This window comes from Malania oleifera, chromosome 3, assembly GCF_029873635.1.
Source record: "Malania oleifera isolate guangnan ecotype guangnan chromosome 3, ASM2987363v1, whole genome shotgun sequence".
Classification (NCBI taxonomy): Eukaryota; Viridiplantae; Streptophyta; class Magnoliopsida; order Santalales; family Ximeniaceae; genus Malania; species Malania oleifera.
In genome coordinates this window covers 63,979,029-64,003,562 of record NC_080419.1, presented here as the reverse complement: position 1 = coordinate 64,003,562, position 24,534 = coordinate 63,979,029, and the positions used below count along the sequence as shown (strand labels likewise).

The 24,534-nt window shown below is 38.0% G+C and overlaps 1 protein-coding gene across 1 annotated transcript in view; it reads left to right on the top strand.

The window, feature by feature from the left end:
* Nucleotides 1–24,534, top strand: part of LOC131150569 (biotin synthase, mitochondrial) — a 92,480-nt gene that overhangs the window by 24,023 nt on the left and 43,923 nt on the right. Inside the window, exons 2-3 of the mRNA XM_058101377.1 lie at nt 16,832–17,011; nt 18,619–18,725. Of these exons, the coding sequence (XP_057957360.1) occupies nt 16,832–17,011; nt 18,619–18,725 (287 nt within the window). The remainder of the gene's footprint in view (nt 1–16,831; nt 17,012–18,618; nt 18,726–24,534) is intronic.

Genomic DNA, 24,534 nt, shown 5'->3' with positions numbered 1-24,534 from the left:
CCTAGAAAGATTATCTGGGGAGTCATGAAGGTGCACTTTTTCAAATTTTCATACAACTTATGTTCTCTTAGAACTTCAAACACGCTTCTTAAGTGATTTAGGTGTTCTTTCCTTGTTCGACTAATGTCTTAATTTTTTCACACATAACCGGTCCCAAGCCTGGGTTAAGGAGGAGGGTTGTGTTAGGTAGCTGATAGCCAACGTAAAATTTGTCAGATCACTATGATATGAATCCTTACCGAATAATTGTTGTTGTTGTTGTTGTTGTTTCCTTGTTCGACTATAAATCAAGACGTTGTCAAAGTAGACAACAAGGAAATGCCCAATGAAAGGTCTCAAAATCTGAGTCATCACTCTTATAATGGTGCTTGGTGCATTGATAAGACCAAATGACATTACTAACCATTCGTACAAGCCATCTTTAGTCTTAAATGCAGTCTTCCATTCATCTTCAGGTCAGATTCTAATCTGGACCAATCCACTCTTAAGATCAATTTTAGAAAAGATCTTGGAACCAACCATTTGATCCAACATGTCATCCAACCTGGGTATGGGAAATCTATATTTGACTGTGATTTTATTGATGGCTTGACTGTCAATGCACTTTCTCCAAGTTCCATCTTTCTTTGGAGTAAGAAGGGCGGGACATGCACATGGGCTCATGCTTTCCTGAATAAATCCCTTGCTTCTCAACTCTTCAACTTGCCTCTTCAATTCCTCATGTTCTTTAGAATTCATCCTAGGGTGAGGCAAATTGGGTAAAGATGATCCCCGAACAAGATCTATAGCATGCTGAATATCTCTCATCGGAGGAAATTCGTTCGAAGGTTCAGAGATAACATCATTAAATTCAGCAAGTATAGGTGACACTTCATGTGGTGTCTCATGTTCAAGAGTAGAGGAGTTATTTTCCTTGGTTACCAGGACATAGACAACCAACTTGTGTCTCCTTACTCTCTTGCTCAAATTGCTTCTTGCTTAGAACATGCAAAGAAGTTCCAACCTTCTCTCTTCTTTTCAAGTTTTTCTTTTCCTTGTCTTGTTTGTCCTTCCTGGGCTCTAGAGAACTCAAGACAATATTCTTTCCATTGCACCTAAAAGTATAGGTGTTGGTTATACCATTGTGTGATACATCAAGATCATACAGTCAAGATCTTCCTAATAGAATATGGGCAACATCCATGGGAAGGACGTCATACCAGATTTCATCGTCATAGTCCCCAATCTTGATAGGGACTAGACACCTATGGCTTATGGGCATGGTTGTTGCATTTAGCCAAGCAACCTTATATGGATTGGGATGGGCTTCAACTTTCAATCTCAATTTTTTTGAAGCTGATTTTGAGATCACATTCATGCAACTTCCACCATCGATGATCATCTTGCAACTCTTATTTCCTCACTTGATATAAGTATGAAAAATAGAAGTTCAGCGTCAATCCTCTTGTTCTCGAGGAGTCACCATGATACATCACATAACATTTACAATAGCATTTTCTTCTTCTTCCATGGGTAACTCATCATCACTAGCTACTTCTTCAGGGATATAAGGATGTTCCTCTCCCGACTCTTCTTCTTCATCCTCTCTTTCAATTGCTAAGTTCCTAATGGGGCATTGCTTAGCAAAGTGACCTTTTTTATGACACTTGTAGCACACATCATTTTCAAAAATTTGTTTAGAGGACCCATTCATGGGAGTCTTTCCTTTGTCCAAAGGCTGCTGGGCAGTGGGATTGCTACCTCTTGAAGTGACTTGACTCGTGTTGGTAAGTCCAGTCTTTTCATAAGAGTGGCTTTTCTCTGATAAGTGTCATTGGAGGTGTTTCCAAATTTTCTTCCCATTTGAGCTTTACTCATCTGCTCATAATCATGTGTTAAGTTAAAGGAATGCTCAAGGGAGTCAATGTGATGAGGAAACAATTCTTTCCTAAGTTCAGATTTCAAGCCAATCCTAAACCTAGAAATCTATTGGCTAATGCTCTCTTCTACTCTCACATCTAATAGATAGCTCATCAAACTTGCTCATATACTCAGTCACACTCATGCTACCTTGTCTAAGGCTATAGAGCTGATACATGAGACGTTCCCTATAAGAAATTGGGACATATTTTTTTGTCAGTCTTTCTTTCATCAAGTCCCAATGTTTTATGGGTCTATGACCTAAGCGAGCTTCTTGTCTTTCGACATTTACCCAATGAAGTTTAGCTTACCCGGTTAGTCTCATTTTTGCAAACCTCACTCGGTGTGGGTCAGGCATCTTATACCAGTCAAAGTATGAATCCATTTCAGCTAACCAATCCTGAAAAGTTTTTAGATCCATTTGACCATCATATGTAGGAGCTTCAATTTTTACTCTCTTCATTACATCCATTTCTGGACCATGATTGTCCCTACACTATGGTCTCCTTGGTTGGATTTCCTCTTCATCATAATCCTCTTCATTCCAATGTGAAACATAAGGGTCATGATGCTGGAATCTTCTAGGAGCATTTGGTCTTGGTGGGGGATGAACGGGAGGTCGTTCTAGAGGTGGTGTTCTTTCTCTTTGAAGGTTGTTTGGTTCCCTAGAATGGTGGGAAGCAAGCTCATTGTCAACCTTAAGGGGTTGTCCTGGATTTTATTGAGGTGCGTCCGGAACTACATTGGCTTCCAGCCTCTCAATTCTGGCAAGGGCAGTAGTTAAGTCTTGAGTTAAGACTTGAACTTGGGCTTGAAGGTCATCTAAAAGGGTATCACAGTCCATATCAGTCCTACGACCTTGATAGCGGTTCCCAGCTCTGGTTACCATCAAAACATAACAACTAAAGGGCAAAAGACTCACAGCTAAAGAAGGGAATTTTTGGGAGGACCAATTCGGCCAGGAGTAGTGGACTTTGAGGGTTCACCTAACTAACCTAGTCTCTGATACCAAGATGATGTAGGACGAGTAAGGGTGGCCTTGCCCTATGGTTCAACCCTCATAAGAACATACATTCGAAACGCTTTAAATTATGAATTTAATTACTCAAACATAAACACCATAAATCATGGTATATTTTACATGTTCAAGGATTTTGAAAAGGTGTATGATGCTGTTAAGAAATAAGTCCCAAGAGTTCTTTCACAAAGGAATCAAGTTATATGCAATAAAGATGTTATTCAAAATTTCAAGAATTTAAGTTCTATTGTTCGCAAGCAATATTCTCACAATTGATTAATTAAACTAGCAAGTATCAATATTGCGATCTATGGATTCAAAGGGCTTATTAAATATTGAATTTCAGATTTCCATCAAAGGCTTACAATATAAAATAAGGGTTCAAATAAATGTTGAGGTTACCAAGAGAGTTGTTTGGATGATATTGACGCTTTTCAACACAAGTAGTCCACACCTTAGGTTCTTCGTACAAGCTTTGAAATACCAATGAACGCAGCAATGCAATGGAGTGATGGTGGCTGTGTGGGGGATATGAAGGTGCTGGCCATGTGGGTGTATTTGGGTGGAGGTTGTGTGGGGTAAGAGGGAGGTGATAGAGATGGAGTCACTGGATAGATAGTGGTTTCTCACCACCTGATCTCCGGAGAGAACACATTGCCTCACACTACACAATCAAAATGATTGGACAAAGCTAAGAAACTTTAGCAAAGGAATTTCCTTTGAATATTTCAATATTCAGACTTAGCTTTTGTTCGTACAATGAAGGGATATATATAGCTAGCATGGGGGGACAAAGCATTAACAAGCTTAGCTAGCATGGGGGAACAAAGACATTAAACAACTAACAATTCCCACACAAGCATGGGAGACACAAATACTAAAGACACCAACTTCCTAGACACATTAATTACTCTTACAAGTTACTAAAAAAATAAATGCTCCAACTTTCTAGACATAATAAATACTAACACAACTTACAACACACACAACTTACTAAGACATGCACATGCAAGCAAGCAAGTTGTCTTGCATGATTCCAAATTAAATATAATGCAAAAAGGAGGCTGGAGCCGTGTGGGGCCCACAAGACCGTGTGGAGCCCACATGGGTCTTCTTGATTTAATACTTCACTTGGATCTTCTCGTACCGAAAGTCTTCAAGTATGATTTTCCATTAATCCCATGGGTTCCTGCAAAAATAGTTATGAACTAAAGTGAACATCTGGAGGCCGTCCACGTGTCACCATGTCGGCGAAGGAAAGGGTAAGGCCTACTGATCCCCATCACATAGACTTTCTCATAATAATAAGTCCTTTACACCCAATATTTCTCACCTATTTGTTCCAAGGACCATTCAGGAAGCTATGGATCTTCTGGATTGGAAGTTAGCAGTTCTTGAAGAGATGAATGCACTACGGAACAAAAGTACTTGGGAAATTGTTGATTTACCAAAGGAAAAGAAAATTGTAAATTGCAAGTGGGTGTTTACAGTTAAATGCAAGGCTGACGGCAAGATAGAGAGATATAAGGCAAGACTCGTTGCAAAAGGGTTTACCCAAACATATGGAATTGACTATCAAGAAACTTTTGCTCTAGTGGCCAAGATAAACTCAATCCGAGTGTTACTCTCCTTAGCTGTACGTTCTGACTGGCCTTTACACCAGTTGGATGTAAAGAATGCCTTTTTAAATGGAAATCTAGAGGATGAAGTGTTTATGGAATTACCACCAGGTGTTGAAGGTAATCTTTGCAGAGTTAAGGTGTGTAAATTGAAAAAATCATTGTATGGGCTCAAGCAATCTCCAAGAGCTTGGTTTGAACACTTTGGGAAGGCTGTAAATGGTCATGGTTACAGCCAAGGTCAGCTGATCACACCATGTTCTATAAGCACTCAAGTGACGGGAAGGTTGCTATTCTATTTGTCTATGTTGACGATTTTATTTTGATAGGTAATGACAGCAAGGAGCTTGAGAAATTAAAACAGATGCTTGCTCATGAATTTGAGATTAAAGACTTGGGTGACTTGAAGTATTTACTTGGTATGGAATTTGCAAGGTCAAGAAAAGGTATTTTTGTTTCACAAAGAAAATATGTGCTTGACTTGCTTGGAGAAACAAGTTTACTAGGGTGCAAAGTAGCTAAGACACATATAGAGCCTAATCCTAAACTAGAACTTGCCAAGCCCGAAGAAGTAACCAATAGAGACCAGTACCAAAGATTGGTTGGAATGCTACTTTATCTATCACATGCATGTCCTGACATAGCCTTTGCTGTCAGTATGGTAAACCAATTCATGCACTCACTAGGGCCTGGCCACTTTGATGCAGTTTATAGAGTCTTGAGATATTTAAAGGGAACTCCAAGAAAATGTCTATTGTTTGAAGACCATAGACATCTACAAGTTGAGATATACACTGATGCGGATTGGGCTGGGAGTATAATCGATCGAAGATCAAATTCTGGTTATTGTGCCTTTGTTGGTGGAAATTTGGTTATATGGCAAAGCAAAAAACAAAATGTGGTAGCTAGGAGTAGTGCAGAGGTAGAATTTAGAGCAGTTGCTCATGGAGTTTGTGAAGTGTTATGGATTAAAAAATTATTGGAAGAATTGAAAGTCACTAATTCGCTACCTATGAGATTGTATTGCGATAACAAATCTGCCATAGCCATTGCTCACAATCCAATGCGTCATGATAGAACAAAACATGTTGAGGTCGACAAGCATTTTATAAAGGAGAAGTTGGACAGTGGACTGATTTGTTTATCCTATATCTCTATTGTTGAACAAGTAGCATATATACTTACAAAAGGACTACCAAAGAAGAAATTTGAAAATTTGATCGGCAAGCTGGCTATGGAAGACATCTTCAAACCAGCTTGTGGGGGATTGTTGGAAAGTTTCAAAATTTATCTAATCAACTCTCCTTGATTATAGGAGAAATTTTTGTAATTATGTAAATAATCTTAGTTGATATTCTAGGATATATTCTTAGGAGATATTCTAGGAGATTTGTTAGCAATTTTCATTCCTTTTTTTTTCTATTCTTTCCTTTATTATTCTTTCCTTTTAGATTATCCTTGTAGTCTATATGACATTCAGATTGTACCTTATTTTACAATAATAAGAAATACTATTTCAATTCTTCTCAACTTCTAGGCATGCAACAAATCATAAGAAAGACACAAGAAAACTAGAACATGGTTTGATAGTGTTCTTATATTCACAAACCTCAATGAGATCTCTAATCATAAATTGCCTTGGGGTTTCAACCTACACTTGGCTTAAAATATTGTACCATAGCGCCCCGAAGGTGGGGTTCATCAACTCACATTCCCTAACACATTGGGGTCTTTTCTATTAGGGAGTTTTTTTGGGAGGGTGACAGTTGCAAATGAGCCATAACTCAACAAATATTCACATTCTTGGAGTTTTTAGAGTTGTGCCTCCACTTGAAGATGTAGATTGGCAACATGGAATAAGTTCGAGCAACGGAAGAACTTCTAATTAGTAACAACTTCTACTACCTTGACGCGATGAATCCGCAAATGGCAATCAACTCTCATATCTTATGATATCTAACCACATTGTGTTTTGTCTTTGACATGATAGACCCAATTTGTTGCAAAGTAGAGGGCACTTTGACTATCACTATGCACATGATAGCTTGTTGCCATGTGCCATGTTTAGTTACAAATCCTTTTAGCTACATAGACTCCTTTGCAGCCTTTGTCATTGGCATATGTATTGTGCCTTGGGGTAGGTAGTGCAACGACTGAATTTAGCATGTATTTTAACTAATAGTTCCACTTCCCATAGTGTAGCCATAACATGTGGTGGTCCTATTGTCATCCAAATCTCTTGCATAATTTGCATCAACGTACCCCCAAATTGCACCAAACTAGATTCCAAAATTTGTAATAATCTTCAAGTACTTGAGGACCTAGAGTAGTGATGTCTCTCTCTCTCTCTCTCTCTCTCTCTCTCTCTCTCTCTCTCTCTCTCTCTCTCGTGATTTTGCCCTTTGCAATTTTCTTGGACAAATGTTTCTTATGTCTAGTTAGGTGTAATGGTAGGGGTTTGCTCCATCTAGATCAAAGGGAAATATTTTGATTTAAGGCTGGATTAGGTAGGGAAAGTCGAAGCTTTTGTTCATTATTAAGAAGAATCGAAAGTGCAATTGGTGGGTTCGTCTCTCTTCAGGAGCTACCTCATGGAACTCAGGGATTCTCGGCTCTCGCTAGTAAGTTGGGCAAGGGATTACAAAGGTTTTGGTTGGTTATGTCAATTATAGGGTGGGGTTTCACGTAACTAGGGTAGGGAATTTCATAGAATTAGGACATGGATGGAGGGGTAAGAAATACTCCATTTTTGTTATTGAAGGGTTGGAAGGGGAAGGGTGGTCTTGATTTGAGGAACCCTTCATTGCTTTGGAGAGTTCATATCGGTTAGAATCAAGTGGAGCAGATAGTAAGAAGTCCTATAGAAATCGCTCTTGGAGTTAGGTCATTGCTGGAAGTCTAGGCAATGGTGAAGGTCATTCGATTTCCACAAATTTGCAGGAAAAGTTTGTGCTTCTCGTGGGGGAAGATTGCAAGAAATTGAAGGCGATTGTGTTGGTTGTGCAATCCAAATTAGAGGTGGCTAGGTTACTCTTGTGGACGATAGGAAGATGAAGACAAAGTCGGCTAAGGTTTTTGGCATGGAAGATAGACTAAAAAAGTTAGAGTGGTCTGGCTTGGCTTATTGTCTATTAAAATTGATTTGGGATGGCTTTTCCAAAATAATAAAAGTTTATTAAACTCTTTGATGGGCTTTTTGGTTAAGGAGGCCCAAAAGTAGGCTTTTGATTTAAAAATGGGCTTGGGTTGCATGGATGCTTATACAAAAGACCAGATAGGCCACTCTTCTAGGAAGGCCCAACCAAAGCAGATGGGGTACTTATCAGGGAGAATCCAGAGTCTTTACAACTCCTTGAACATAAGGGAATCTCTTTGCCTATTATTTGGGATGATACTAGGGTTCATCATCCTTTTGAGTAGCAACATGTCGAACAATGTTCTTCCTTGAATGAAGTACAAATGTGTTTTGGATTTTTGCTCTTCTTCGAATAAAAGCTTAGGTGGTCATGGCAAGGAATGTTCTGATACAAGTAAAACGCTGATGCCATAAGGAGGAGAAAGGCCTGATAAGTTTCATGTTTTTCCTCGATTGGAGGAAAATTGCACAAGGGGGAGTTTAAGGAATGTTTTTGGGGGGGGGGGGGTCTGGCTCAGAGAATTTTATTTCTTGTGAGTTGGAAAATCAAGATTTCATCTCTATTTCAATAGAAAATCAAGTAGGAAAGGGAATCTCCTCGAAAAACTCGAGGAGTGTAAGGTGTATGCTTTTGTCGAAAAAATGTGCAAATGGGTCTTGAAGGGAGGAAGTTTAGTGAAGAAGAGAATTATCTAGTTAGGAAACACACAAAATTATAAAAAGGGATTCTGAAGGTGTTTCAAGTATAGTAGAAGAACCAATTGCTGAGAGGGCTAAGTTAAGTAAGGAAAGGAAGAGATAGGGAGATGTATTGAATGAGGACAGCATATGGAGTAGCAAGTTTTAATGTGAAAAGGTTTACTTTTGGACCATATTTAGGAACATTGTGGATATTCCTTTGATTCTTCTGTTGATTGTTTTGGGTATCTATCTTATGTGCCACCTCCTTTAGATAGTTTAGAAGGTATTAATCTGTTTGAAGATGAGGTTCAAAGAGTTGATAAAAAGGTAAAGGATGGAATTCCGCCTACCCCTATTCAAGATGAAAGTCCTGGGAGGGATATTGAATTATTGATACCCAGAGGCTATTGGACGACTTGGGCCTTAGGTTATTTGATCATGGAGGTAATGAGGTCAGGCTCGATGCTGGCAAATCCATGGTGAAGAAGGGTCAGAGGGAATTAGCTAATTTTAAGTGTTCGATTAACTATGGTGGGAAGGGTTTAAAGAGGGGATTTCTTGGCTGATTGTTGTAGTTTCTTATTTTATTATTATTTTTTGTTATGCTTTTATTCTTATATCTCTTGATTTTTTTTTTGTTTAAATTATTTTTTTGAGGATTTAGTATCCTCGCTTCAAGTGTACATTCTCATCCTCAATATATTTTCTTTTATTATCAAGAAAAAAAAAATCATTCATATTCTTTGCAGCAATCAATATATCATCCATGTATAATGGCAAGAAGATAAATAACCAACTTTAAAGTAAACCCAATAGTCATATTGATGTACATGTATGAATCGAAGTGCTTGTACCACTGCGTTGTTGATTTCTTCAAACCATAGCATGGCATATGTTTTTTTTTCTTGGGTTCCTTGAAAGTGCTTAAACAACCGTCTTGGTGGCTGCTTCGAACCATACTGTGATTTCTTCAATATGGAGACATGGTTCTCCCGCTTGGGTTCCTTGAAACCTTCTGGTTGCTCCGCATAAATCTGCTCCCCTAGGTCACCATGAAGAAATGTTATTTTAATATCCCACTGCTCTTAACTCTAGATCAAATTGACCTACCATTGAAGAATAAGCATTGTTTTTTATTAGTTGACTTTAGTTGAGCAACATATAATAAATGGGTTTTGACTAGTTGTCCTTTATTTTGGGTCTCGTTAACTATACATTTTCAAGTGCAAGTTTAATGCAGTGCCCTAGGCCAAATCACTACGTTAACAACCTTTGGGTTGGCCAGCCGAAAATTCTTAAGCTAGGTTACATAGTAGTAGGCTTGTCTAGGCTTATAAAGTGCACAAATCATTATTTCAAAACCAATATGGGATTGGGATTGGAGTGTCACAATCTCCTTAACTCAAATACACTAATCCTCCTCGTGGCATGTCATTGGGCTAGTCTTGCTCAATTGAGCAAATAAGCTCTACTCCACCATTCAACTCCTCATGGGATAACATGTCAACGGAACAGCAACCAGCAAAGAAAAATATTTCTTTCCTTACTTCAGCCCACATTTATTTCCTTATATTTCAATTCATTATTTTGTATAGTTAGCATATATTTAGTTTACATGTATAGGGCTTGACAAATTATAGTTTACTTGTATAGGGCCAGAATCATGCTAGACCTTATTTACTTTCCATGTATAGCATTCTTGTAAAGTCTATATATAATATACAGAACTCAAGGCCAATTCATTCAGCCATTCACAAAATATTTGACATGGTATCAGAGCCAGCTGATTGCTAGGTTTTTTTTCCCCTTCAATTTTTTGTCTTCTCGGTTTCGTGGCTGTTGGGGTTTTGTTTTCTCTTATGGAATTTTTTCTTTGTTCTTTCTGTACTTTTGTTGTCTGCGTGGCTGTCGGCATAGCAGGTTTCTGGGTTGTCATTTCTTCCTCCAGTTTATGTCCTTGTGATTCTCGGTAAGCAGGCAACAATTTTCTGTTGCTGTTTGTGACTTTCGGCAAGCAGACACAACAGGTTTCTGGTTTTCCACTTATTTCTTCAGTTTCTGTTGCTGTTTGTGACTCTTGGCAGGCAGGCTTGTGACTTTCGGCAAGCAGGCACAACAGGTTTCTGGTTTGCTACTTATTTCTCCAGTTTCTGTTGCTGTTTGTGACTCTCGGCAAGCAGGCAACAACTTTCTGTTGCTGTTTCTGGCACTTATCTTCTCTGCACAGCAGGTTTTTGGTTCAAGATTTAATTTTTAGTGCAGTTTTTTGGTTCAAAATTTAATTTTTTAGTGCAGGGAGATTGTTCTTGTGTTTTCTTTGTACTCGTGTTGTTTATTTTGGGCTTCTAGATTTTTTGGTGGTCTGTTTCTTTTGGTACAGTGTTTTTTTGGGGCTTCTCGATTTTCTCCATTATTTAACATGGACTCCGCACCTGTGTGTGCCAAGTTTACGGGCAACAATTATTCAACGTGGGCTTTTCTGTTTGAACTTTTCCTGAAGGAAAAAGATCTTTGGGGTCATATTGATGGCACAGATTGTGCACCCAATCCTGATAAATCCAAGGAGTCTGCAGCTTGTCCTTCATGGGTTGTGCTTGATGCTCGGATTATGTATTGGCTTCTTGGCTCGGTTGAGCAACATATTGTCCCTAACTTGCGACCTTATCGCACTGTTCAATCCATGTGGACTTTTTTAAAAACATTATATCATCAAGATAGCGGTGCTCGTTGTTTTGAGTTAGAGCATGCGATTGCCATGTTTCAACATGACAATCGTTCCATCCAAGACTATTATATTGGGGTTTCTGACTCTTTGGAATTAATATTCTGATCTGGTTACTAAGGATGTTCCTGTGGCTTCTCTTCCCATTATTCAACGTCTTTATGAGACTAGTCGTCATGATCAGTTTCTTATAAAACTCCGCCTCGAGTATGAATCTGTTCGCTCGTCTCTGCTAAATTGCTCTCTTCTTCCTTCTCTGGATGTTTGTTTTGGTGAGTTACTTTGTAAAGAACAACGATTTAGTACTCAAGTTACTTTGGCACAATCTCATGGTAGTTCTAGGTCTATCCCTGTGGCTTATGCTACTCAACGATGAGGACCGCCTGCGCATTCTAGCACTTTGCAGTGTTTTTGCTGTAAAGAATTTGGACATATCGCTGCTAATTGTTCCAAGAAATTCTGCTCTTATTGCAAGAAGAAGGGTCACATTATCAAAGAATTTCGTATCCGCCAGCAGAATCGTCAGGCCTAAGCATTCCATACTTCTGTTAGTGTACCCCCCACAGTGACGTTTGTGGCTCCTGGCTCTTCTTCAAGTGATTTCTCTACTCTTGCACGTCCTCCAGCGAATTACTGCACACTCGAAATGGTGCAACAGATGCTAATTTTCGGCATTATCAGCAATGGAGCTCCAAGGTAACAATTTTACTAATCTCTAGTATGTGGACTCAGGTGCCTCGAATCACATGACAAATAATCCCACTACCTTGTGTCATGTTCAGCCCTACGCTGGTCAATCTGCTATTTAGATTGCCAATGGCAGTTCTTTGCCAATAGCTACTGTCGGAGATGCCTCTTCTAAGTTCACTAATGTGTTTCTTGATCCTCAACTTTTAACAAATCTGATTTTTGTTGGTCAATTAGTTGATAACAATTGTGGTAATTTTTCTGGTAATGTTGTGTTGTGCAGAACCAGGTAACGGGGGAGCCTATCACGAAGGGACCTAAAGTGGGGCACTTGTTTCCACTACTTTTTCCCGTTCCAACACGTTCTCCAATTTCTTCTATTAAGTCTTTTGCTTGTAATAATGTTTCAAATCTTAGTATGGCGTGGCATCGTCGTTTAGGCCATCCCAATACTCAGATCTTATCTCATGTATTGAACTCTGGTTTACTTGGTAATAAAGAATGTTCTTCTTTATCTCTTGAGTGTGCTTCTTGCAAACTTGGCTAAAGCAAAACTCTTCCCTTCCCTTTGCATGCTAGTAGAGCTTGTTAGTGTTTTGAGCTTATCCATAGTGATGTTTGGGGACCTTCCCCGGTTAGTTCAAATGAAAAATTTAAATGCTATGTGACTTTCATTGATGATCATAGCAGATTTAATTGGGTCTACTTTCTTCGCTCTAAATCTGAGGTTTTTCGTACTTTCACTGAGTTTTTAATGTATGTTGACGATCAATTTTCTGCTTCTATTAAGACATTACACACAAATTCTGGTGGTGAATATGTGTCTACTAAGTTTCAGGCATTTTTGGTTTCTAAAAGCATTATTCATCAACGTTCATGTCCTGTTACTCCCCAGTAGAATGGAGTAGCCAAATGGAAAAATCGTCATCTCCTAGACGTGGTCCGTACTCTCTTGCTGGAATCCTTTGTTCCATCCTTATTCTGGGTTGAGGCTATGAAAACTGCTACTTGATTAATCGTTTACCTTCTCAAGTCCTACTCATGGAGTCTCCCTATTTCTGTTTATTTGCTAAGCAACCTAGTTACGATAACCTCCGTACCTTTGGTTGTGTATGTTTTTTTCATTTACCTCCTCATGAGCGACATAAATTATCTGCTCAATCTGTTCGATGTGTAGTCTTGGGATACAATGTGTGTCAAAAGAGATTTGTTTGCTATGATCCTACATTACATCGTACACACATTTCTAGGAATGTTATTTTCTTTGAAAATCAACATTTCTTTCTTGTGTCCGCCCTCCTCTCCTATTGTGATTCTCCCCTCCTTTCAGGAGCAGTTCTCGAATCCTCATCTAGTCAGTTCTCGTTTTAAACCATGTATTGTGTATACATGGCACCCTTGCCCACGGTCTCTTCCGGTAGCTCATCCGATATCTGATCCTACCACGCTTCAGATTCAGTCAGTTGTAGCACCTCCAGAGCCTTCAGTCAGTTGTAGCACCTCCAGAGCCTTTGGTACGTCGCTCTTCTCAAGTGGCTGTACCCTCAGATAGGTATGGGTTTCCCTCTTCAAGTTTTGGTAACTCTGTTTTAGCTCTTATTTCTGCATTGTCCAATTTAGATATTCCCACTTCCTACTCACATGCTGCCAAGCATGATTGTTGGCGACAAGCTATGCAGGAAGAAATTGCCGCTCTAAAGGCCAATCACACCTGGGACATTGAGCCTTGTTCTCCCACCATTGTTCTCTGGGTTGTAAATGGGTTTACTCAGTCAAGGTCCAATCTAATGGAAGTTTGGATCGTTACAAAGCTCGCCTTGTTCCACTTTGGAATAATCAGGAATATGGTGTCAATTATGAAGAGACCTTTGCTCCTGTGGCTAAGATGGCTACTATTCGTACGATTTTGGCTATTGCTGCTTTCAGTGAGTGGCCACTACATTAGATGGGTGTATTTATATGAAGCTACCCTCGGGCTTGTTTCCTTCTCCGCCTTCACATGTGTGTAAGCTTTTTCGTTCTCTTTATGGTCTCAAACAAGCTCTGAGGGCCTGGTTTGATAAATTTCACACCACTTTATTACAATTTTCATTCAAGTAGAGCAAGTATGACACTCCATTGTTTCTTCGAAAATCAAACATGGGTATTGTTGTTCTTTTGGCTCATGTTGATGATATTGTGATTACTGGTTCCGATTTTGCTTTACTTGCTCAGCTCAAGACTTATCTCTTAGAGTCCTTTCATATGAATAATCTTGGGTCTCACATATTTTCTTGGTCTTGAGGTGAATCGTAGCCCCTTAGGTATTTCACTCAATCAACATAAGTATGCTAGTGACTTGGTGGCCACAGCTGGCCTTCAGAAGGGTACTTCTATTGATACTCCCATGGAATTAAATGTCAAGCTTCGCAAAGAGGAGGGTGATTTACTTGCTGATCCCAGTTTATACCAGAAGTTGGTGGGGTTGTCTATCTCACCATTTCTAGACCAGACATTTCTTTTGCTATACAACAAGTCAGCCAGTTTCTTTAGATTCCTCATCATCTTCATTTGGCTGCTGTTCGTAGGATCATACGCTATGTTCAGGGCACTTCTACCCCTGGTTTAACCCTGCAGACAATTCTACTTGCCTTGCTGCTTATAATTATGTTGATTGGGCTGGTTGTGCGGATACACGTTGCTTCATCACTGATTGGTGTGACTTCCTAGGTGATGCATTGATCTCTTGGAGGAGTAAGAAGCAAGACATAGTTTCTAAGAAGCAAAAAACATAAAAAAAATGCCTAAGAAAAAAAATCATCTAGTCAACATGTTCCGCTGATCTCTTTGCAACTTTTGAAAACTTGCCTCTTTAAAAAATCCATACCCAACACTCGACAAAAAGGCCAAATATTTTATTTTTTTCCCAAACCAACATTTAATTTAATTTTTTCTCAAAAATTATCCCGTTCCATCCATGAACTCCATAAAATTGAGAAAAAGCCACACTTCCATAACGTTGCTCTGTTCTTTCTTCTACCAAAACTTGCAAAGGATATTTCTAAAAGGTCTCCCTTCGAGTAAGGACAGACCCAACTTTCTCCCATAACGCGAAAAATCATATTCCAAATATACTCCCAGCAACTTCACATTGCAAAAGAAGGTGAGAAGTTGTCTCAGAGTTCTTGTAACAAAGCACACATAAATCAGGGAAGAGAGCCTTCATAGGTCTCCTAATTTGCAACATGTTATTGAAATTTGTCTTATGAAGCAGAACCAACTAAGTGAAAGCCTTTTTTTTAGGGGGAACCTTAGTTTTCCTAGTTGTGGAGTATAGCGAGAAAGAAGAGTTGGAATGAATCAAAAATTGAAAACAATATTTGCAAGAAAACACACTTGATTGGTCCAAAGATCAAGAACGAACATCACTCCCTGAAGATAGATTACTCCCGCTCATTTAGAGGTCTCCTAAATTGAAGGTTCTAGAAAACCAAAGGACTACTCAATTTTCCAACAAAGAAAGAAATGACATCATTTTGTTTATAAGTAAGATGAAATAGATGAGGGAAATTAAGTAGAAAATGGCGCATTTCCCAGTCAGGGGTCTTTCCAAGAACGAATATAAGAACCCCTCCCCACCTCAAGTTTAGTGTGAGGGATGAAAGAAGGATAAATCTGAGAAATAGATCTCCATGGACTCCCCCAAGGAGCATCTTATTAAGCTTATTAATGCAACCCCACTCCCCCCACCCCCAAAAAAATTGCAATGCAGCTAGGGATTGTGCCATACTCTTTGAGTATGTTCACTTCCAAATCTTTCCTCTCTTGCCTTTTGAAACTCTCCACTCCTAACCTTTTTCCTTACAAGATTACATTCTTTGGAGGGCTAAGGTGCTTGGGAAGCTTTGGCCTTTTGTTTGGACCGTCATACTAGAAAGGATAAAATATGCATGATTTTATCTAGAGGAGAAATAAGGCTCTCAGTCCTGACATGTGAATTATGTGTTGTGAAAGCAACAAATCGAATGCCCATTTTTCAGGTGTTGATGGGTAGCATTGCAGCTTTGGAAGCCCCTTTTTCACTGGCAAAGGAAGAGTGGGTGTAACTGGGAAGGTGGGAGAGTTGCTATTGGTTAATTTTAGGGGTTTTGGAAAGAATAGAAATGCCAGAGCTCTTTAGAGTACTGCTGTTTTTTTCCATCCTTTGGACCTTGCGGATTGAGAGGAACACTAGGATTTTTAAAGGTCGATTAACCTACACACCAATTTTATAGGATAGAGTGACTTTCCTATCCTCCTTATGGGTGCACTCTTTTGGATTTTTTTGGGGACTTTCACTGTCTGATCTCATAAGACTGCAGGAAGTGCTTTTGTAATGGCTACTTGTATTGTTTTTCTGTTTTCCTTTGCTGTATTATAGTTTTCTGAGGAGGACTCTTTGTCCTTTAAATAATTTATTCTGGTTCTTTTTTTAATGATATTGTCTTCTTCTATATATATGAAAAAAAGAACTTGAGAATACATTACTCGAAAGATATGATCCCTGATTTGATGAGGATGTGATTCATATAAGGCATATTGGTAAAAAAAAAAAAAAAAAACAGATTGTGTAGCTGACTACGGATGGAAGGCATAGAGCTTTATTGGTTTGAATTTCTTTTAACTAGTGCAGTATGTGTGCATGTTTTTGTTTTCCAGGTTTTAGTGTCAGATACATCATGTTACTAATGGAGATTTGCACACATTTTTATTCAATTCTTCTTTGTGGTTTGGCTTTATCTTGAATCAATTGATTGAAAGTTGAAATTTCGTCAAACCGCTTTAACATTGTGGAGATGAACTATGCATGATTTGTGCAATTTTCACACTGATGCTGACGTTCATATAATAAGAATGCTTTAATCTATTGAAAAGCTTATTGAAACCTCATCTTAATAGTGTTAAGAGTTTGCTCTTTTCGAAGACAGATTTATCTTATTTTTTGAACAAAAATGATATTATATCATTATAATAATAATTGTTGTTAATTTCTTTGTTACTTTTTTCCAGTTTAGTGCTTGTTAATTTGATTTGAGATTTATGCATTTTAGGCTCAAGTTCATAGGCATGCTCATAACTTCAGGGAAGTTCAGCAATGTACTCTCCTTTCTGTTAAAACTGGTGGATGTAGCGAGGATTGTTCATATTGTCCTCAGTCCTCCAGGTATGACACTGGACTGAAGGCCCAAAAGCTTATGAACAAGGAGGCTGTTCTGCTGGCAGCAAAAAAGGTGCATTTTCTTTATCTTTTGATGCTTTGAATTGTTTGAGAGCTGGTTTTGAGACTAAAATTATTTTATATACTAGAAAAATGCAGTCCTATGAATATTTTTAACCGATTCATAGCTTTATGGTTTGGTGACAAAAAATTATTATTTGCAATATCTTGGTTGGAAAAGAGCATGTTTGTCACTTGGGACTTGTACGCAATGATTTAATATAAAATTATGACATTTAGATTGTTTTATATTTAGCATATTATTTCAGTTACAGATTTTGTGCCCAACTCCTCTGGATGCATGAACCTTGTGGTATGAACCTAAGCATGTATGATTCACACTCCTTGTTGACTGAGTTGTGTCTGATTCACATTCATTATATCCAAGAGAAAAAAAAAAAATGAAGAAAAATCCAATATGGACAAATTTCATTTTTTCGCTTTGGTCAACTTGTGTATTATAATCAATTAATTCTCATTAGTTATAGTTCGACAGGCATATAATGTCGTTCAGACAATAGCAGCAACTACAAGTAGCATGTATCCTGCCCCCTGGCTACTTGCGGTCCTCGCAGATACTTTATAACATCCCAAAGTTGGGTGCAATTAGCTGCTTTATATTTCTTGAAAGTGATTGCTTTTGTTTCCATGGACTTACTGGTCTTATTTGTATAACTTTGATGACATATTTGGAGTAAATCTTTCATAGACTTGAAGATTTTATAGTAGATGTTACGGGTAAAACAGAGAGTATTACAGGGAGCAGCCTATAATTTTATACATATTTACATATCATAGTAACCAGAAAATGCTAACACCCTAGCAGACCATGCACTGGTACAAATGTGTTCCAAGACATGGTACATTTTTGTTCCGGAACACAAAATCTAACAATCCTAAGTTTTAGTTCAATGTTACATAGCACACTTTTTTATTGGTTAACGTAGAGAATTATCACATTGTAATACCATTCTAATTCATTATTCATCTATTTCACAAAAGAAAATATCTTCTTAGTTTTGACACACTTCAACATACTCCACAATATATAAAAGTGCCATTACATATTTTTCACCAATATTTCTATATAAGTATAAACCTAATGTTCCACATTTTAGAACATGTGCCATACCACGATGCCGCTTCTGTTCCATGAACCGGAACGTTCCATGTTATAGGTGATATACTATATATGTATATAATTATATATGTATACACATTTATGTGTATACATAAATGTATGCGCACACTTGTGTGACATTATTCTTTACTAACGTAGAAAGAAGATTGAGTCACAATTACTTATTGGCATTATTTTTGTTACAGATATTAAGAAACATTTCTTGGGCTCCTAATAGCTTAGGCTTTTAAGTGAATTGGATCTTTGACAATTTAGTTTTTCTCTAGTTAAATCTTCCCTTACTACTTGCAACTTTGATTAGATAGTACTTTGATCTTCTCTTGCATATGTAATTATGTAACTAATTACAATTTCCCTTTCAAGATGGTAGGATTTGCTTGACACATCTCTAAATTCCCTGCTTGATGCTTTTTTGTGTTGCTTGCGATATGTTGTCTTTTTTTCTTATGTATGACTGGACACAATTATATCTTTGGTAGGCAAAGGAGGCTGGTAGCACACGTTTCTGCATGGGTGCAGCATGGAGAGACACGGTAGGAAGAAAAACCAACTTCAAGCAGATCCTTGAATATGTGAGAGAAATAAGGTAATGAAATGGTGATAAGTATTCATTCCTCTGCTTCATTCTATAAAATTTGATGAAAATGGAATGGGAATTGGTATAAAAATGGAATGGAAAATTAATGAGTAGGTATGGTCACTTCCATTCTTTCATTTTGTTGAAATAAGAATAGAATGACCTAAAGAAGTCATTTCATTTCAGTGGTGATGGTTTGGTGGCAGCTGTGGTAGTGTCAATGGCGATGGCAGTGGAATTGTGGTGAGTGGCAGCCGTGGGGAGGTGGTGGCAGAGACGGTGGTAGCTGGCAGTATTGGGAGGTGTGGTGCTCACTGCAATAGGATTGGTGAGGTGGTAAGTGGCAGGGGGAGGGGGGAGATGCTAGATAGTTCTAGGGAGTGGAGTTGCTAGGGGTGGTAGAGATTGGGGATGGTTGTGTTAGTAAGAGATAGATGGCAATGGACCAATGGTAGTGGGTTAGCAACAGTGGCAGCACATGGTGGTGGAGATAGAGGTGGAGTTGGCAATGGTAACTATGGTTTGGTGTGGTGGTGCTGGTGGAAATAGTGAGGTGCCTGCACTGGAGGTGGGTTCTGGCATGCAGTGGCAGCAGTGATAGGGGTAATAGTGGTGGTCATATCCACAGGGAATCAACAGTGTTATTCTATAAAATATTGTCCATCCTTTCCACCGCAGGAATGATCAATTCCTTTTCTTTTGAGAAGGCAGGCCATTCAATGTGGAGGGAAATAGACATCCTATGTTCTAAACCAAACATTACAGTTGGAATTATAATTCCCATTCTCATAAACCAAATAGAATAGAAGTATTTAGGGGAGAAGGGCATTGTGTTCACTGTTCATAGAAAAAACATGGATTTCCTAAATGTGCTGGAGCTTTTCTCATTATTCCTTAAACTGTAATTCTTAAGATTATAAATGTGTGGCAGAATTGTTCGTGGTGCATATGGTGACAGTTCTCTTTTATGGTTTTAGTTTCTCCGTCGGTTTGTGTCTCTATTGTCAAATTCTCCCTTTGAAGTAGGTTGTTGTAAACTGAATTGGGCATGCTTGTAAAAAAAAACAACTTTTTTTGGTTAAATTTCATGTTCTCTGGCTTCTATCTCCTCTTCTTTATTTAAAGCAATACTTTTTTTTTTGAAAAATGATATTTATTCCAAATTATCTATAATCTTGGAAGCAATTATTGAAAAAGGTAAAACACGAAAAAGTTTGGAAAACATGTTTTCTATTGCCATTTGTTATATAAAATCAGGAAACATAGTTCCTAAACTCAGTGACACCTAACGACAAAGTTAATGAAACATGTATTTTATTTTTTTTTACTTGTCCTTGCTACTTATAATTAAAAAAATATTGTCTTGAATGTTATATAGTTCTTATTTATATTTGATTGAACATTTGTTGGTGGGAATCTTGTCACATGGCGGCAAGAAACAAACTAATGTAGCAAGATATGATGGTGTTGAAGCAGCATATTGGGCTGTGGCTCCATGAGTGAGCTTATGTGGTTGAAGTCTCTTCCATCAGAGATTGGATTCTTTCTAATGAAGCATATAGATATGTTTTGTGATAATCAAGCCGCCATTCATCTTGCTAGCAACCTAGTGTTTCATGAGAAGACAAGGCACATTGAAGTTGACTGTCTTTTGTTGAGGAGTGTTGTGTTTAAGAAGGTTGTGAGACTTCGTTTTTGAAATCTGTTTTCACGATGGCTTTATTTATGCCTGCCTTGTCTAATGGTTGTCACAAGCTGGGGTTAGGGGGAGTGTTAGAAGAGAATATGTTGTTTTAGTGATTAGATGCTCAGAATGGGGGTGTTTTCATACTTCATGCCTTTCTTGTTATTAATATATACGAGGGTAGACATGGAGCTATATGTATGCTGGAGAAAACTTGCCAATTGGGCTTACTCCCTTTCTTCTCTTCTCTTGTTCTCTTCTCCATTTCTAACCCTAAGTGCTGTATTTTCTTCATTGAATCTTCAATTTGTTTCAGATCAACGATATTTTTCAACCTAAATTCTTATTTTCTTTAATTTTACTCCACTTATTCTCTATATTTATATATATGTGGTGTGGTAGCAGTCTGAAGAATATTTCCTGTTTGTTTCTGCACTGATCATTTGCTTGGGACATGTGGAATAGAGTATTTGGAGTATTTGGCGTGGTTTGAAATGTCCAAAGTCAGTGGAGGAGCTCTTGGGTATCTCTTTTGTAGTTTTGGTAAGGGTAAAGATGCTGGGAGGTTGTGGACGTGTGCTTTTTTTTGCTGTTTTGTGGGGGATTTGGTTGGAATGTAATGCCTTGTATCTTTTCTGACAAGAGGTTGTCTCTATCTTTACTTTGGGACAGGGTCTGATACTTGGCATCTCTTGGACATTTACTGCAGGATGTTTCAAGGGTTGTTGCTATGAGGATGTCAAGTTCAATTGGAAGGCTTTATTGAGCTAATTGTATTTATGTGTGTGCGTGCATTCTTTTATACAGTGTATTCACACATTCTTTTATATAGTGTATATAATAAAGGTATTTTCTGATCCCCTTTGAGTTGGGGCTGCTTGGGTGGGTGCAACAGTGAAAAAAGGGAATGAAAGGCTGTTTTACATTGGATGCTGTTTACATTCCTATAGTGGCTTTGTTGCCTCGGTTGTAAATATTATGCGTCCTTAATAGAAGAAGAGGTTAACATATCCTCCATAAAAGCAAAAAAACAAAATTACAGCAGTGCTGCCTTTTAATCCCTTTGAATATCAGATGGCGAAAATCCCTCAAAGAACCCAAAGAATGTGGCCAAAAAGAAGCAAAAGTGATTTTTTCCCAAAGAAAAAGCGGAGAAGTCTTCTGATCTTTGAAGGTCCTTGCATCTTTTCGAGCTAGAGAACCCACAGAATAGCAAACACAGCACGATTCCAGAAAATCGCCCCTCTTTTACTCTCCCTAAAACCCCAAAAGTCCACCATCAAAACGCCATATGCATTCTGCTGAGCTACCAAATCCTCACCATAACAGGAAAACAAAGAGTTCCATAGATTCCATTCTGCATGGTCTAGGGCAATAGTGACAAAAAGTTGGTGTGCGGCCAGATCTTTTTTTACTGCCTCATCTCCAAGTTATTCTAGGTTTATCCCTTGCTTCTCCTTTGACCTTGTTTGACATCAACAGATTACTGAGTGTTGTTTGGTCCATGTTGCAAGTGCCCAACCCATCCGACCTACTGGTCCCTTATCTTATTATCTACAGGTGCGATGTCTAACTTACCCTTGATGTGTTCAATCATTAATTTATCTTTTGCAAGTATACCACATCCATTTTAACTTTTTGTCGATAGCTATTTTTTACACTACAAAACAAAGATCAAATTGAATGTATGAAAAAATAAGGCAAAGAATGCAAAGAAAATGAAAAACAGTTATGGTGGTCAAGCGGCCACTTTGGGCGGTCGACAAGCCTTCCCTCTATATTTAGTGTTTGGCGCCATCCATAGGTTGTGGACTAGCCTCTGTAGGCAGTTGACCGGCTCAGCTAATTTCCAAAATTTGAGTTGTTTGCTTCTGATTAGTTGGGGATTTTGGGCATGCCACGTGTCCATTTTATGTCACATGTCAACCTCTGACATTGGCAGTCGGTAGTTGGCAGTTTCTGGTGGTTATTTTTGAATTTGAATTTTTGAAATTCATATTCAAAAGAGATTTTCCCTCCTTCCATTGTAGGTCTATAAAAGGACCTCTCTATGGAGAGTTTTGGGCATGTCCAAGTGGGGGCAAGGAGACATTTTCTAAGTGAAAATGGGAATTCACAAGGGTTTATTTTGGAAAGAAAAAAGCAATAGGAAATCACTTTCCTTTGTTTGTGTTTGAAGTATTTGGGGTCTGATTAAAGAGAGAGGAGTCCTCACTTGATTTACAATGTAGTTATCTTCTACAAGGTCAGTGTCCAACCCTTCTCCTTCTCAATTTCCATTCGTTTTCATGATTGCTTGCATGTATGATACATAAGAGTGTTTTCATATTTCAATCCTTTGCGTGAAAGCATGCAACAAAGTTGAAGAATTGCATGTAATTGCATTTTTACATTTCAGGCAGTCGACCAGCCCATGCAAGCAGTCAATCTGCCCCTTCGTTTTGAAAAAGTAGCTGTTGGATACTAAGTGGTTGACCAGTCCTTTGCAAGTGGTTGACCTCCAAATCCAGAGAGTGCATTTTTTGCACTTTTCTCTTGATTTCTTCTAGGATTTTTCAATTTTTTGAGTCTTTACGCTTATTAGAGTGGTAGTTGGTTGAGTTTTTCCATAAAAAAACCAAGTTTTTCATGCTTAAAGCAAATTTACTCAACTTTTTCAGAAGTCTTAAAGTTTTTTCATAAAAGTTTTTCAAAATATAGTTGGAGTCATATGTCCATGATGTGGCTTTTGGATCTCCAAGTTCCAATTGAGTTTTCAAGGCAGATTTGTGGTTCTCCCGCCAAAAATCCACAAAATTTTCAAATTTTTTACAATGGTAATCATTCTTTCAAAGTAATCACCCATAAAGTGGTTGAGGGTGGAAAAAATGATTTTTCCAAGTGTTAAACTTGATTTCAATCTTTGTTTCACAGAGGATCAATTGAAAAATCAATTTTCTAATCAAAGAATAAGTGATTTTTCAATGAGGTGTCAAAGTTGTTCAAGGGTTTTCAAGTGTTTTCAAAGGATATTTTCAAAAGATTCACGAAAAATGTTTTCTAAACTTGGTTTTGAAAATATTTTTGGAACTACAAGTGGCTTGATTCCTCCATTGGAGGATATGTAGGCAGTCAACTTAGTAGATTCAGCCACAATAGAAAAATAACACTTACGTTTTCTTGACTTTTGTTATTTGTCTCTTCCTTGTTTGTTTGTTTTATGTATTTTGTTTCAGGATTTGTTAAGGCAATAAGTAGTGGAATTCCCATGGGGCTTCTGCCTTTGCATGGATTCCATGAAAGCCTTTTCAAATGGGGAGAAGGGACGAGTGGTTTTGAAGTTCGCAAAAACGGAAGAAACAAAATTTAGCACAGATCGGTCCACCACTCTTTGCAGATGGTTGACTGCCTAGTGCTGCAGCCCCTATTTGGGCTATTTTCAAATTCTTTCTTCAAAATCCTTATGTTTTAAGGGAACACACACACGCACGTGCACACACACACACACACACACACAAACATAGGATAAGTGCTGTAACCATTCTTGGAATGGGTGCTTTAGGGTGTTAGGACTTCCAAATCTCAAATTGAAGAGATTTGATAGTCTACCTTACCTATTCACAAAGGTACACCTGAACTGGACTTTAGAAAGAAAAAGCTTTTCCTTTTTTTTTTTTTTAACTTTATAAAAATAAAATAAAGTTGCGACTTCGTATATAATAAAATGGGTAAGTAAGATAACCAGGGAGGGTTATGTTACTTTGTTATCAAACAAGTCATCAATTGTGGGTAAACTAAAACGGTTCTTCAAAACTCGATGTCGACACATTCTTATATGTGTCATATATATTTTTGGATTGTTTTCTTAGTTGCTCAACATTCTCATTCATGTAACATAATTGTTCTCAATGCTGATGAAAATGAACCTATTCTTAAACCCGTCCTGATGAACTTCCCTTTTGATTTTAAATGTATGCAACAATCACACAACGTGCTCAAAGTGCTTCTCCATTTTATCCAATCTACTTTTATATATCACATCTCTTTAAATTTCTTTTTCAGTTTTCATAATAGATCCGAAGTACCGAAATCCACTCCTAAGAATTTATTGCCCATCAAGTTTAATCTTTTTTGCATTATTCCTCATAGAGTTAT